Raw genomic sequence first — 16,350 nt, 5'->3', positions numbered from 1 at the left:
ACGTGCATGCCAAAGTTAACTTATACTCAAAGTAACCAGATTTGAGCAGGTATGTTTAATTATCACTAACGACTCTTCTAGTCTTGTTTTGATGTACATACAGCATACCAATTACCATATTACACTTACAGCATTAAATGCCAGAGTTTTACTAAATTACTAGAAAATGACACCTGCGATTATTAGTAATCATTGTTTAAATTGTTGGTCCTCGAACCATTAACAAAATACGAATAAAATTAGTCGTAAAAATACTTCTGCAATTTAATTACAACATGAGATGTGTAAACTATTCCCGCTAAAAGCGGCTTTATATAAACTAATTACACAAGATGGGGTCGGCAAGGTTTAGAATCATGGCGCAAAAATAGCTTTTTCAACTATGAATGAAAAATGTGATCTTACACATATGCTTACCAAGGTATAGAAAGAGTTCATCCAGCCCTATAGTGACTCACATCTCACGAACAGGTAAATGTATTCGACAAAATCAGAGCAAAACAGATTGAATTTGAAATGAAAATGACAATTTTCTTCTTCTGTCGTCTGCGCGCCTGGTCATACGTACATACACGCATGTGCAGCAGCACCAAACTTTATCTTCGAATCGCCCTCAGCTTCCGGTCGGAAGGAGAGAGCCCCCAGCGGTGGGTCTAGGTCCGAGACGTAATTTATGCACCTCTCAATAACATTATCAGAAGTCTGGATACATAATGTTTCGAGACTTCAACTTCTTCAGTGACGTGTAAGTGTATTTTATACAACAGTATTGTACGACATTGGTTTGACGGTGGGCAAGTTTAGAGGATTGATGTTATTTATGGTCATCCAAGACAAGAACTGTTCGGGGATCTCTTCCAGTACTTCTCTCGCCAGTCTCGGTTGACTCAGGATTGCATCGTTATCATCAAGGAAGTCACGAAAACAAACAAACTGTAGAAAAGGGAAATATCAAATATTGTGAGAAATTAGTTAAAGCAAGTTGTTTTCGTGTACAAGACGTAAGAGTGGCTTACTGCAAATTAATATGTTGGTTTCCACCACCCTACAAGCACAATTTGCTACAATATTTACAAACAACTCTATGAATGATTAATTTGGGAAAACGATGGAAATTATGTTGCCATAGTTACCTTGACAATATCTCGAATTGCGCGCGTTCCATCTGATGACGTCACTCGGACATCATTTCCGTCCAGTATGTCCATCGCTACGGGTAAAAATAGGAGAAGTCGTAAATTTGCATTATATGCCGAAACAAGAGATTGTACGAGCTGATATTATCAACCTTCATGTAGTATTGTCCTATTTACGTCATGTACACATGTTTTAAACAAATGTGGAATGCCGCCATCCTACTCTTGATACATGTATATGAATATAATACGGATACGGATGGGAAAGTGAATATAAATTTGAACTTTATTAAGTAAATACTAAAGTAACAACTTATTGATCAATTTCGAAAAATTATAAGTGTGTTTTCAAATTATACAATGAATTTGTTTTCCGGGATTGTTTCATATTTTATTTTAGAAAATACTTACATGAGAAATCTTCATTGCCTACTCCGAGAATGACTATAGACATTGGTAGTGTCGCAGCCTGTAGATCAATACATAATGCATATGAATATATGATATATATGTGTATCAACAGAAACACGAAGTCCATAAATGCCCCCTGGCCCGGTATTATATGTCTTTTGAAACTGGCCGGATTTTGGTAAGACGCTGCATAATACGCACAACTGGGTTTAGTAATTCAAAACTACGGATTATTAAGAGATAAGAACGTACAACCACTGCTCTTAGAAGTAAGTAGGAGACTTTGAATATTCTACGTGAAAATAAGTCGTGATATCAGCTTTCACATACTACAGCGCGTACGAGTAAAAGTGTTTTGTATATTTTACCGCTATATATGGCCAAGGGCTAAAACACAATAAGTTTATCTGTATCATATTTCTCTATTGCACAGTAAAAGTTATATGTTAATTGTTGTCAGCTGTATGTACACTTACATTGACTATTGCGTCTTTCGTTCTTGCCATGTCACTTATGCTTCCGTCTGTGATAATTAAAAGTATGAAGTAATGATGTCCTCCTCGGTGGTTCTCGGCAAACCTGTATCCCAAGAAATTAAATTGTCGTTAGCACGTTTTACGGAGTTTTGATATTGTGTGTATTTTCAGGATGAAATGATGTCAATGAAAAATAATTAATCATATACTTCGTGTCTTGCATTGATTACTTCTAATTCTCCATTGAACTTTAAGGTAAACTTGACTTCATTATTCATGTCATAAACATTGCCTACGCGCATGCGCAGTACACATGACATTAGCTTTCATAATATAACAATATACTAGTAACATGTTTACGTTTTTAGCCTGATCGTAGAGGGGGCGATCAGGCTAAAAACGTAAACATGTACCACGAAGGTCAATTCAAGCAAAATAACGAAGGTAAAATAGCAATGAATGATTAGCCGACATCTACATCGGATTTTAATCAGATTGATCCGGTACTTACTTTGCCACGTGGTCTACTACTGGACTAAAATTTGTGGGTCCATGAAGGTACACCCTTTGTAACGATTTTTTATATGCTGTAATTACACCATCTATGCCACGACAGTAGGGATTGTTAGAATGACCGTTCTGAAATTAAAACGTGAATATTATGTAAAACACGACGGGTTAAAATGACTATCGGTGGTGGTGGTGGTGGTGGTGGTGGTGGTGGTGGTGGTGGTGGTGGACGTGTTATGTCATGCATCATATGTAAGTTTCAACATTAGTATATTTTCCACCAGGTAAGTAAAGTGCCATAACACACACATTGAACTGTTTTCCCTCAGATTGCGATTGCGTAGATTTCAACGATCAGAGTTTAAGCTTTAAAATTTTGTACTAAATTGTAGCTGTCGTGGTTTCGGTGACTGGGCACTGAATGTATCAACTCGGAATACGAAATACTTTCGATCCCATCTCTCCTCCCTAATAAAAACAAAAAAAAACATCCGACGATAGACATTTGTGATAAACCTTCACTTTTGTAGTTAATTATGGTATATTAGACTGTAATGACGTCATCGGTCCCTGCCCTAATAGGGAAAGGGAGCGTAGACCGCGCCCGCAACGGCTGATCTGTCAGTCTATATCTAATGGTATATATGCCACCTCCTTAAAACTCAATAATAACTGAAAAGGTTATTTCAAAATGTTTTTTGTCTTTTATGTCCTTATTGTTTACACATTTTTGGTATTTGGTGATGAAGTTGGTCGTCTAACCCAACAAATTCATTTTTTCATTTTAATTTTTTTTTACATTTTATTATTTATTTATTTGTGTGTTTATTTATTTGATATTTTTGACAAACTGCCAACTGGTCCGGACTACACACTGGCGTCAAACCAATGCACACGGTATCGATCAATGCAATGGGTAATAGAAGTCGGATTTATCCCTGTAAATGTTCACTGTATTTTTTCAAATGGAAAGCAATGTAGTGAAAAAGTTGCAACTATTGGGATTTTAAAATAACGAACAAAATAGGAGTAATAGTAGTATACATATTTATGTTTCTTACCAGGAAGAAATCAAAGGAAATTTTTCCATCTGGAGGAACCCTGGCACCAAATCCCAAAGCTGGGAAATTCTTTGTGGAATCATAATCTTGTAATACTGAACCAACAGACTTTAGTGCCTTCTCGTAAATATTTGGTTTGTCACCATGGAGATAATGAAGTGATTCTGGGTCGTCTGGTTTACCTGTAACAATCAATACAAAATAACGTCGACGTCATCAATCAGGTGCGACGTCACGATCAAGGTAATACATGAGTAGTAATTCAGTTGTAACCAATTTATAAAGCTCATAGAACGAACTGTTACAGCGCATGAGCAGTAACTAACCATAACGTTATTCGTTTCAAGAACCTCACAAATTCTAAGTAAGAGTTAAATTACTATATCTCCAGTTCATGTTTGATTATTTTCAACATCGTCATAGTAGCCCCATACTCATCAAATATTCCATTGAACCCAGAAGGCTTTAATTGCATGGTCGTCGCCTTAGGGTTCCACGTTCTCGCACAAATAGATTTAAGCACAGTTTTGTACCAAGGTCAATCCATCTATTGAATCAGTAGCAGCCTGACGTGTGTTTATGTATATGTATGTATAGGTAAAGTAAGTTGAAATAGTCTCTGTGTGTTCTTCCCTTTCCCCCTGCCAATGTACATCGAATTTCATGTAAATTTAGCATGACAATAAAGTATATATAATAATAATAATAATAATAATCGATTTCATTGTTGCCATGGCAAATCACACATGTTGTAAGATTGTGAACGTAATGAGTAAACCTTGTAAAAAAAATGATCTCCCATTATCAAAAAGACCCCAGTTTCAGCTGAGACAACTAAGAACATGGTTTTCTGAAATTTAAGTTGTCATGGGTAAGCGGCGATCGCAAAATGTCACATAAGCTCATCAATAAACGAATGTTCGTTCCACGGTTTAGGGGAGAAGGGGGTCTGGCGGCAATGCGATTGTTGAATTTTATTTCGCGCACTTCTAACCAAGTGTCGAAAACTGTCAATGTTAACAACTTCCATATTTACTACTGGGATGTTGATAAGTTGATTCAAAATTACTTTTAACGTGATATACAGTGGTGGTATTCCAATAGTATTTTAATGTGTTTACCTTGATCATGTTTTTACGTTGCATTGATTGTGGTGGTGGTGTGACCACTACAATTTTCACCATGGTTTACATCATATATAAACTGTAGATGTTGTACTTGTGAAAGTTCGTTTAGAGGAAGGGGGTTGTCCTAAACGAACGAGGTTCATTTATTAAGCTTGTGTGGCATTGTGCGATCGTCTCTAACATGCCTTGATTTTTTTCCGAAGCATATAAAATTATAAAAACAGTTATCGAATGTCCTTCCAGTACTCGAACAATAGAAACAATTTAATGACACCATTTTCATCTTACCATTAGATGCCGTGAAGTCTATAGCTACTGTAAAGTGTATCTGTGTTCCTCCTCTGATGTAGTCTAAGAAAGAATATCTAGGTAAGACACTGCACTCAGTCAGAATGACAATGCCAGAATGTTTGTAGTTTTTGGGTTTCTTTTCCTTGATCTTTGGATGTATAACCTGTAATAATGATTAATAGTTGACAATGAGCACATATTCGCTGAGTATGAAATCAAATTTCTTCGAGATTTGTGGCAAAGACTGCCTGTTAAATACTGTCAGTTCAACTTTATCAAATGTACATTGTAGTGATTCAGAGAGAGAGAGAGAGAGAGAGAGAGAGAGAGAGAGAGAGAGAGAGAGAGAGAGAGAGAGAGAGAGAGAGAGAGAGAGAGAGAGAGAGAGAGAGAGAGAGAGAGAGAGAGAGGGGGGAGGGAGGGAGGGAAGGAGGCGGACGACCGACAGACAGATAGAGGGGAGGGGAGGGAAGGGGAACAGAGAGACAAAGACCGACAGATAGGTACATTCAGGAACATACATATAGAGACACAGACAAAGCGAGAGATACATTATTCCCATTACTGTATATGTCACGGGTGTGTGTACAATGGTTATTCTTACCTCGTATTCGTTGGCAGTGTTTACTCCCCTTGTTAGTTGCCTCATGTTCGTCGTAAATTCACCGATTAAGTCATGACTGTTAAGATATAATATATTCAGAAACACGAATGATACAAAATGTAGTATATGTGTTTACTGTAATGGAGTAGCTCATTTCATTATGACTGTCACTCAAAAAATAATTATGCTTCCTTAAACTTCATTCAACAAAGTTCAAAAACACATCCTATCAATTTGAAGCAAATTCAACACGACAGACACCTCAAAAATGAATTCCCAGAACAAAAGAAATCTTGAAAATACTTATATAAACTTACCTCCCACTTCTGTTCCAATCCCAGCATTCAATTTTGATCAACCTATCGTAGTCGTTCCCACATAACGTCATAACTGGAATATGGAATTCTTTCCAGGTTGGGTTCAAAGTTCGTTTAATTTTTTCAGTTTTGTGAACGATTGTAACACTGATGGAAAAAAAACACGAACAATAAATAAATGGTTATATCAGGCATTTTACAACAAAGAAAAGCAGTACATATTTTATTTCGTTTTACTGTGAAATGTTACCACAGATATGTTAATGTTTTGTTTACTATTTCTCAAAGATTATTGAAGTTATTAAAACTGTTATAGCGTGTTACAGGTTACCGTTCACTGGCTCTGATTGATACAACCATGCAGGAACCAGCAAGAAACTGTACATGCTGCACTTTAAGATAGCAAGATTGAATGAACACAGTTTCTTGCAACATTTTGTCTAAATGAAATTAACTAACTTAATACCATGCATACATCAAATGCAGACATCAAAATATTGGCGCCCGCATCTCTGCGTCTAGTTTCAGTACTTTTAAATGGTGTATTTCATTCAGACTAAAAGTAGCAAGAAATTGCGGTCTTGTTATCAAAATTAATGTAAAATGTACAGTTTCTTAATGATTTCTGCGTGGTTGCATCACACAGAGCCAGTGAACACTAACCTGTAACGGGTTGTACTGTAATATTGTAATGCTATAACTAATTAAATAGTTGCTTGATTTAATTTATTCGATTGTATTTATTCATTAACAAACCTTCCGTTATCGTTCTTCCTGTAGAACGCTAAGAAGGGGTCAGATTTGCCAAACCAGTCCTTTTTGTCCAAACCCTGGGCTTTGAATTGTAACCTGACGACGTCCTGAAAATTAAACAAAATAAATGCAAATTGTGGGAAAAAAACTCCGAGGCCTATCTATATCCAGGGGCTGTATACCCTATGCGTGAATGGTGAGCACGTGAGCAATGAACGCCTCTTTTCCAAACGAGTAAAATGTGAATAATGGTGAATTGCGTTTCTGGTGAATGATTACATTTTAGGGACGTGAGTCATGGACGGTTATAAACAAAATGCGTGAATGGCGAATGATGTAATTGAACGTTAATATAATTTATGATTTTAAACGCGATATTACATCGAGTCTATAATAGTCGTGACATGTATATAAAGCTTATAGTTCCCTTCCTATGTTTCTAATTAACAGTTGCAGCTATGTACTTGGAACTTTCTTTAGTGGTGCCGACAAGAGAGCCTACTTACGAAAAAAAAACCAATTCCGGCATACGTGGCTCGCATCAACCATTGATTCATCGGTTAATAGATGTGTGCGCTAATATGAAGGAAGGCTAGCAAAAGGAATCACCATACAACTTAAATCTAAAGTGGCACAAGCTATTTATAAGCAATTATACTCAAGTCAAAGTACTTGCAAAAAAGTCTCGATAAAACTATTACAGTATAAACGTTGGTTCAAACCTTCTATCACGTTACAATTCAATCTCTTATATTATTAGAACCGTTAAATGCATACTAGGGATTACCAAGGTTTTTATACGTATAATAAATTACGTCATCAGAGTGTTTATTAGTTATATCTTGAATACCAAGTTTGAGTTCTGTCAATTACGAGTGATGGATACGTATGCTTCAGTAAATACAATATTGCGTTTACATTTTGAATGTGCAGTAACAACACACACCCAAAAAGTACAAACTCCGCTTGCAGCCCTTTAATGATAATTTTAGTCAGACAGTGTTTGACACGTGTATTTCGTACTCACCCGTGACTCGCCAATTTCCTCCGCTGATAATATCATTGTACCGCATTCTTTCCCTCTGTAGCTTGATAAAATAGTAAATTAACAAATATCCAGAATCACATTGAACATAAAGCATCAAGTTAGCATTATTTTATCAAGAATAAACAAATAAACAATCTATGTGTGCAATTATTGAAAAGAAATAATGTGCACATACTAGAATGCAGTGCAGTGATTAGAAAAAACACACAAAACTAATGATACTATATTTATGCAACAAAACACTACTACTATTCACGATTGTTGAATATGTATGTATGTATGTATGTATGTATGTATGTATGCATGCATGTATGTATGTATGTATGTATGTATGTATGTATGTAATAATGTATGTGTACGTATATGTATGTATGTATGTATGTATGTGTTTGTACGTATGTATGTATGTTTGTATGTATGTATGTATGTATGTATGTATGTATGTATGTATGTATGTATGTATGTATGTATGTATGTATGTATGTTTGTATGTATGTTTGTATGTATGTATGTATGTATGTATGTATGTATGTATGTATGTATGTATGTATGTGTATGTGTGTGAGTGCGTATGTATGTATGTATGTATGTATGTATGTATGTATGTATGTATGTATGTATGTATGTATGTATGTATGTATTCATTTATTTATTTATTTACAGAAATGAAAACTGGAAGGTCTCAGCTAGCAAAACTCAACACATAAAGAATGTATTTATAGTGGTTAACTGTTATCCATGAGCACATATATAGAGAGGGCAGGCTTCACTCGATGTATTACATGTATATGATGAGACTTACTTGATCGGTAACTCTAACCTTCTACTACTACATATTTCACCAAGGCTACATTGTACGTCACCAAGAAAGTCCTGAAAGAATCGAAATAACACATCAAACAGTCAGTCTTGCATTAAGACCGTACCGTGACCTCGGGTCTGTGCTTCGAAGGTTGCCGAACAAAAGCCAAAGGACGAGAGTACTCGAGGCGCACAGCCCATGGTCTTGATAAAGTTAATGTTAAAGTTAGGAATACCATTTACCCAGAATAATTCAACTTATACTGTTACTCTTATTTCTGTTTGTTTGAATTTTTCATGAAAATGGCATCACCACATCAACATTAACATTCCAACATGATACATCAACTTGAACATGCACATTCAAATGAAGCTGGATTCTGTTCCTGCTCTTAGCTACACTAAAATAAACGTGCGCAGCTATTGTGATTTCTTCTGGTCTGATTCCACTGGTATATCATTGCAACATATTGGAAAAAAAAACACATTTCGTTTCCGATCAAATACAGCGAATTGTACAGCCTAGGTCCAAAGAAATGTGTTTGATAAACACTCCAGTCTATCTCTGAAAATCAAGTTCGAATTCAATCTCAGGTTCTCACATTACTCCCGCATTTTATGCCTAATAAAAACAATTATTTGGTTCCGGTTACCGTTAACCCAACCTCACCTAGTTTTTCACGCCGACCCTAAATATTTTTTTCTTACTTGAGAAAATGAGAAAAAAAATAATAAAATCGCGAAAATACGGAAAGTAACCAACTTAAAATGACATTATAAAACTGTTCTTCCAATCTGTAATGGCTATACATCTGATGAGAAGAAAACAATAACACAGAGACCATATGGAAACAACGGAAAACATAACTACCTGAACTAGACACTCACACATGAAAAGAAAATTAAAAAATGAAAATAAAAAATCTACCTACCCTATCTATTTTTTAAATGAGCGTAATCGGAACCGCACAACTTTTTTGAAGACAAGGGGATTTAAATGGTATATAACATAACAAAAATTGGCCCAACTTTTTTATATAGGTCTTCCAGACTACTTTTTTCACACCTGATTTTTAATCCCACTAGAGTGAATAGTAGACAGATATTATACTGTCTTAGACCAGTCTCGGTTACCCTGACTCTCATCGCTGGGGGCTCTTGTACGTGACCACTCAAACGATTGGGGCAGGTCTCGTAGGCAGAGCCAAAGTGGCGAGAGTCTGGGTAACCAAGACTAGTCTCAGGCCCCAGCATTTGGATCTATTGTTTTGTGTGACCAAAATAAATACACGTTGTATAAAAACGTTCAGTGGTATTGCTTTAATTTTTGTCGATAAGTATAAAGGGTTTTGACAACAGAGAGATCAAGCTGCATTCATCCGATCAGGACTTTTACATTTGATGGGGACATGTAAAGTTGATATGTAGCTGTATGCTCACTTACGTGTTTGGAAAGATCGTCCGTGTTTGAGTCAACATCGTACCTAAAATTGAATGACAACATCAATTAGGAATTAAAGACTTGGAATCCATAGAAACGGTGGTAATGGCAAGTGTGACAGGATACCTTTACACTTTGATATGGATGCTAAAGTATAAACGATTGTGGCAAGCAGGGAAAACGCTTTATTAGTTGGATGTTAAGAGTGTAACAACAAACGTCCCCAACAAGTTCTCTAATTTATAAGTTTCACTCCACGATTAGAAACTGCTTTACTCCAGCTCCTCGTTACGCTTTCAGAGATGCTAGGCATGCAAATAGGTAAATAATGCGCGAATTTATTAAATTTTATTGGTATTTGTCAAAATTGATGCTACAACCACGGGGTCAAATTCTACGACTCTCGTTGTAATTGTACACAGAAGTCCGTTTAGTCAGCGATTTGCTGTTACACGCCAATTACGGCAAAGGACACGTCTTTTCCTAACGTCCTATCCATGAGTTTGCAAGCCACCTTGGTATTTAGTAAGTTTATATCACAGACAGGTAAGCTTTGCTACTTGTCTGTGTTTATATTTAATGATATTTACTTACAATTCAAATTTGAGTTCTTGTCTCTCCTCAAAGAAGTAGTCGAGAGAAAACTTTTCAACAAAGTCTGGATTGAGATTGTCCCAAATTATCTCAGTTCTTCCATACTGTGATAGAAAGGATAGATTCATCCGGTTAGGTGAAAATTAAAGGTGGTGATGATGTGTATTTGTGTAACTGTACGACGGAAGATTTTAAATAAAGATTTCCGTCTGTCTGTCTGTCTGTCTGTCTGTCTGTCTGTCTGTCTGTCTCAGTCTCTCTATGTCTGTTTGTTTTTCTCTGTCTCTGTGTCTGTCTATCTATCTGCATGCATGTATGTATGTATGTATGTATGTATGTATGTATGTATGTATGTATGTATGTATGTATGTATGTATGTATTTATGTATGTCTCTCTCTCTCTCCCTCTCCCTCCCTCCCTCCCTCCCTCTCTCCCTCTCTCTCTCTCTCTCTCTCTCTCTCTCTCTCTCTCTCTCTCTCTCTCTCTCTCTCTCTCTCTCTCTCTCTCTCTCTCTCTCTCTCTCTCTCTCTCTCTCTCTCTCTCTCTCTCTCTCTCTCTCTCTCTCTCTCGTCTATGATATCGGATACGGTGTTACATGTAGATGCTATAAACCCGAATATCTTACCTCAACAAATTTATCAGAGCCAACTTTTTGGACATACATAACACAAACTGTAAAGGAAACGCAGTAAGATAATATTAAAACGCTGACCAAAAACTTACTAGACCTACAAGATGATGTTATCACAAATAATCTTTACATAATGATATATTGAGATATCTCAACGCAGACTCCATTGGTGTTATTATCTGTACAATAAATCTTACATTAGTTATGTCAAATCGATGTATTGGTACCACATTTCACTTACTTGGGTCCGATTTAGAAAAAGTGTCCATGTCCAAAATATTTCTATAAAAAAAATACAAAAACAAGAAAATGATATATAAAATAAATCAATAAGATGTATGAGATAAAAGAAATACAAATTTCTGATTTAAATAATACGTAATAAAGCAAAGACGAATGGGAAATTATTTTAATTATCACAAAACGTAGACAAATTTGCAGTACCGGTATATACTAAGAAGAAACCGTTATACCACCGTACTTTTGATAAAAGTGTTGATATTGTGATTAGCTACTAGTATTGCTCATGTTTGTGAAGTCATGTGAGAATTACATTTTTTAAACAAATACTCGGATGCGTCATCTAATGCGGATCCAACACGTACACGGAAATAAGGGTTTCAAAACCAGAACAGTCAGAAAGGCGTGGCTTCGTTATAACCTTTTACAACCGTGACGCTTCCGTCTTATATTAGCCCAGAGCTTCGCCATCTGATTCAACATACAATGGCTTGATCGATGTTCTGGCGAATGACATTTTCAATCCAGGGTTATGATAACTAAGTCTCTGAGCCGGCTAGCTTTATACAAGAGTTATGTTACTTGTCTCCGGTCACAGTTTAAGAACTGATCGGACAGCCTGTATTTCTCGATTAGGTTAATACATGTACTTGTACAAAGAATTCAAGTAGATACTGGAAGCAGGACGCCACCCCACCCCTCTATACGCGTCGGTCTCAGAAACAAACCACTCTCAAACCACTATAGAAACAGTGGAAAATAGTAGCGGTCTAAGAATTACTGCAGACATGGACTTGTAAGGGGATCTTGAGCCATGGTCCACACTCCGTGCATCACTGCATTCGAAAGTGACCCTAGATGTACATGTCAACGCATTACTACAATACCAGAAAGTGAAAAATCATTCAGATCGCCAAGCATCTTTGAAAATATGCCAGCTGCAGTGTTTACGTTTACCGTTCAAAAGCAAACATTCCTGTCCTCGACACAGGTGCATACACACGGCGTTACGAGTTGCTGACCTCCACTGCAGGAAGGACCTGCATGAACAGACAAACTAATATAATACTAGTAGTATGGCGAATATCTTCCAAGTCTACCAAGCTCATATACTGTAGTGTGTTGCGCATTTCAGGAGAGCATAAAAATACAACGCTTGTCGTTCGTAATGCACTTGTACATGTATGTCGGATTCAACAAGCGCCAAGCCACTATTCACTCGCTGTTACAGACCGTGACATGATAATGGCGCTTTCACTTTGCAGTGACTAATTGAATTCAAGTTGTTAAATGTGATCCATACCTTGCCGAGACACTGACTTCAACCTGTGTGACAGGTATAGCCTGTCCTGGTAGCAGAAAGTCTGGTTTATCCGCCATGATTGCTAACAACAACAAATCCAAGTGTACATAAGTTCCTTGAAGGCGTCAAGTACCAGTCTGTCACGCATGTACGTTCGTACCCTGCCCTGCAAGTGGGAGTTTGCTCGTAACTCTGTAGTTGTTTTTTTCGAGCGGTTCAACTACTGACACCGGTACTCGCCCAGTTCTAGCTTTCCCAACCAGATCAACAGGTGGTTCTATGTGTCTTGGAAATGAGGTGTGAGTGCACTTCTAGCTACGCTGTAACGAATAATCCACACTGTTGGGACAACATAGATAGTGCGTTATCATCAAAGAATACCATGAACCCAGAGGTCAAGACATACCGATTGTTTTGTTGATAGGTGCATCATGGGAGAAATAGACATTCATTCATATTCAAATCCTACTGGGTTAAAGCTCAATATGCAAAGATGCCGGTTATGATTTAGTAAACAATATTTGTACTGACCATAAGGTGACATTGATGGATGATAAAAATAACACTGCCATATATATAATACGAATATAAATATATTTAGTCACCAGGACAGTAAAAGTAATTGATTTCATTCATTCACGGACCAAGTTGTTATAGGCTGGATAAAATAGTGCATTGTGTTTCCGATACCCATTCAAGTAAAATATCGTGAACATGAAAGGAAAACGATTGAATTAAATAACAGCCACATAAATACAAAATACACACACACACACACACACACACACACACACACACACACACACACACATACATATATATATATATATATATACATATATATATATATATATTGAAGAGAACAGTGCTCGATGCAATATTAGTTGCAGAGCATTAAGAACATCCTTATTCTTTGGATTTGGTATATGATATAATTATATAAGTAACTGATAAGCGACGTGTCTTCAATGACAAACTTATATATATATATATATATATATATATATAGGCTTTGAAAATTTGAACCAAATTATATGCTATAGACCCTACAGAACTGTTTCGTGAGGTGCGTAGTCCTCACTCATCAGGGGTAGAATGGAATATAGTATCTGCGTATCCTTACCGTTAAATATATATATACACATACACACACACGTACACACACATATACATGCATACATACACATACACATACACATACACATACACATTACACATACACATACACATACACATACACATACACATACACATACACATACACATACATACAAAGAGTAGCCGATTCTTTTCTCGGACCTGTAATTTAGACTAGATAGGAAAATATAATTTTATACCTATATAGTTGTCCTCTGTCTACCGTAATAGTACTTCTGATCAGTTCAGTGAACAATCGCACATGATGCTTTCAGCTCTTTTTTCTTTATATGAACCACTTTCTCTGCGGAGAGTTCCGTGTAGTGATGAAATTCCGTGTAATGGAAAATTCCGTGATATGAAATTAACACGAGGTGGAATTTTCCGAATGATGCAGTTGCTCGTACACTGTCCTGGAGAAGCCTATATAGCAGGAAACGTGGAATTAATAATCGTATAAATATTATGTTCTTGACTTTAAAGCTTGTGACACCTTTGTATATCACTTTCAGTAAACATTTCTCAAACCAAATTGTTTCATTTATTCATATAAACTATGGAATGTTTTTTTCTGAAGCTGTGGATTTTTATATTTTTCAAGAATATAACATATGATGCACTTTCTGATATTCCAGCCGGAAATGTACTTCCGAATCGTTGTAAGACCAGAGAGTTAAGTCTATGGTTCTATTAACAAAAACACATGTTATGGCAAATGTAACTGCTGTCATGTTGCTCTATACGACGATAGCATTCCGACTCACTAGACAGCAGAGAGGCCAGTCAGCCTTTTGCTAACAGTTGAAAGCTGGTCTTGACAGCAGAAAGTCAGTCAAGCTCACGGTTTGATAACGATTTTAAGGTGTTTTAATTTGATTTACAATAAACGTGAAAACTAATAATGATTTAAATTTGCTGAAATATCTTTTATAGGCCCAAAATAATAGAAAAATGTTGGATGTTTAACACATTGTTCTCGAAAAATAGGCGACAGGTGGTGTGGAGGGTGAACGACCGGAAAACATGTGTACACCATTCAAGTTGGTGTTCCCCCGAGTTCCGTGTACATAGTGAACTTCCGTGTAATGGAAAATTCCATTGTTGACTTCTGTGCACAGAATTTTATCAGAATCTCCCCTTCAATACCGTACATACAGCATATACATGTACATACATACATACATACATACATACATACATACATACATACATACATACACACACACATTCATACATACATACATACACACACACACACACACAAATACATACATACATGCATGCATACATACATACATACATACATACATACATGTGATGTAACATATGAAATGACTCTCAAAAACCTATAATGTATTAAAATACCTTTATTTTTGGTGTATTGTTCCTCCTTAATATTCCTTATCACCCGACTTCATAAAGTTAGTTTATTGTTTTACGATGATAGACCATGGGTAGAATTTACTTAGGGGATAGAAACCTGGATCAGAATGGGACTGCATGGAGGTATGCTTAGTAGCAGTTGCATTAGTCTAGTTCCTATACAACATTACAATTGCTACGATCATCTCCACTCACGTATAGGGAAAGTCATTATTCGAGCACAGAAATCTGTGCTACTTCCACTGGGCAAAGGGTAAATGGCACATGTCAGTAGTAATCGATCACAAACTGACAGACAACTGTTCATTAACTGAACTCTGCCTCTCCAGTCTGAAACTGAAATCACATGGCACAGAGGTAACATCATCACATTTATATGAGTGCAGTTGGGGGTAGCACAGATTTGTGTGCTACATTAACGACTATCGCTATACGTGAGTGGAGATGATCATAGTAATAGCAACACAGCGTATAGGAACTAGACTACAGTTGTACATGTATGTGAAGTGTATATAAAATGATCACCAAAACACAGTTCCACTTTTATATAAGTCAGTAAAAAAAAAGTTTATTTACATAATATTAAAAATATCTTAACAAAGTATAAACCTGAGCCAAACCACAACACTTTTTCCAAAATAACAAATGGGTATAAAAATTAGAATTGGGCTATGAAATATATATATGACAATGGCTTAGGGATTAAATATTTCATGTGAGTATCCCTTACCACAGACATACCTAACCACTAACCCATATTTGAATATATGCATACATGCAGACAGAGATAGACAGACAGACAGACAGACAGACAGACAGAGAAACAAACACAGACATGCATACACACACACATATACACATATACATGGATGCATGTACGCATGCCCCCTACTCACACGCACGCACACACACATGTACGTGCGCACGCACGTACACACACACACACACACACACACACACACACACACACACAAAAGTCCGAGTATTTGCAAAATTAATGGTTGGTATGTCATATTTTTCGAATAGCTTTTTCCACAGATGCTTACTTCAAATTAGCTCCTTTTGATTTTATCAGCTTAAATTTC

General features: G+C 36.5%; 1 protein-coding gene across 2 annotated transcripts; it reads right to left on the bottom strand.

The window, feature by feature from the left end:
• Positions 1–405: 405 nt before the first annotated feature.
• LOC144438297 (copine-8-like) lies at positions 406–13,122 on the bottom strand. 2 transcript variants are annotated; one of them, XM_078127351.1, is made up of 17 exons: positions 12,746–13,122; positions 11,444–11,484; positions 11,197–11,243; positions 10,571–10,674; positions 9,980–10,019; positions 8,537–8,607; positions 7,714–7,774; positions 6,690–6,793; positions 5,934–6,080; positions 5,617–5,692; positions 5,010–5,175; positions 3,595–3,776; positions 2,535–2,662; positions 2,024–2,126; positions 1,548–1,605; positions 1,134–1,210; positions 406–933 (listed from the first exon to the last, which is right to left on the bottom strand). In XM_078127351.1, exons 1-17 carry the CDS (start codon positions 12,820–12,822, stop codon positions 757–759), a joined length of 1,659 nt encoding a protein of 552 aa, XP_077983477.1. In that variant the 5' UTR covers positions 12,823–13,122; the 3' UTR covers positions 406–756. The 2 variants fall into 2 exon arrangements, with proteins under 2 accessions (XP_077983477.1, XP_077983479.1); XM_078127353.1 differs by having other exon boundaries at positions 7,714–7,768.
• Between the last annotated feature and the right edge of the window lie 3,228 nt (positions 13,123–16,350).

The sequence above is a fragment of the Glandiceps talaboti genome, chromosome 7 (assembly GCF_964340395.1).
Source record: "Glandiceps talaboti chromosome 7, keGlaTala1.1, whole genome shotgun sequence".
Taxonomy (NCBI): domain Eukaryota; kingdom Metazoa; phylum Hemichordata; class Enteropneusta; family Spengelidae; genus Glandiceps; species Glandiceps talaboti.
Note: the sequence above shows the minus strand (reverse complement) of the source record. Positions and strands in the feature narration are given on the sequence as shown.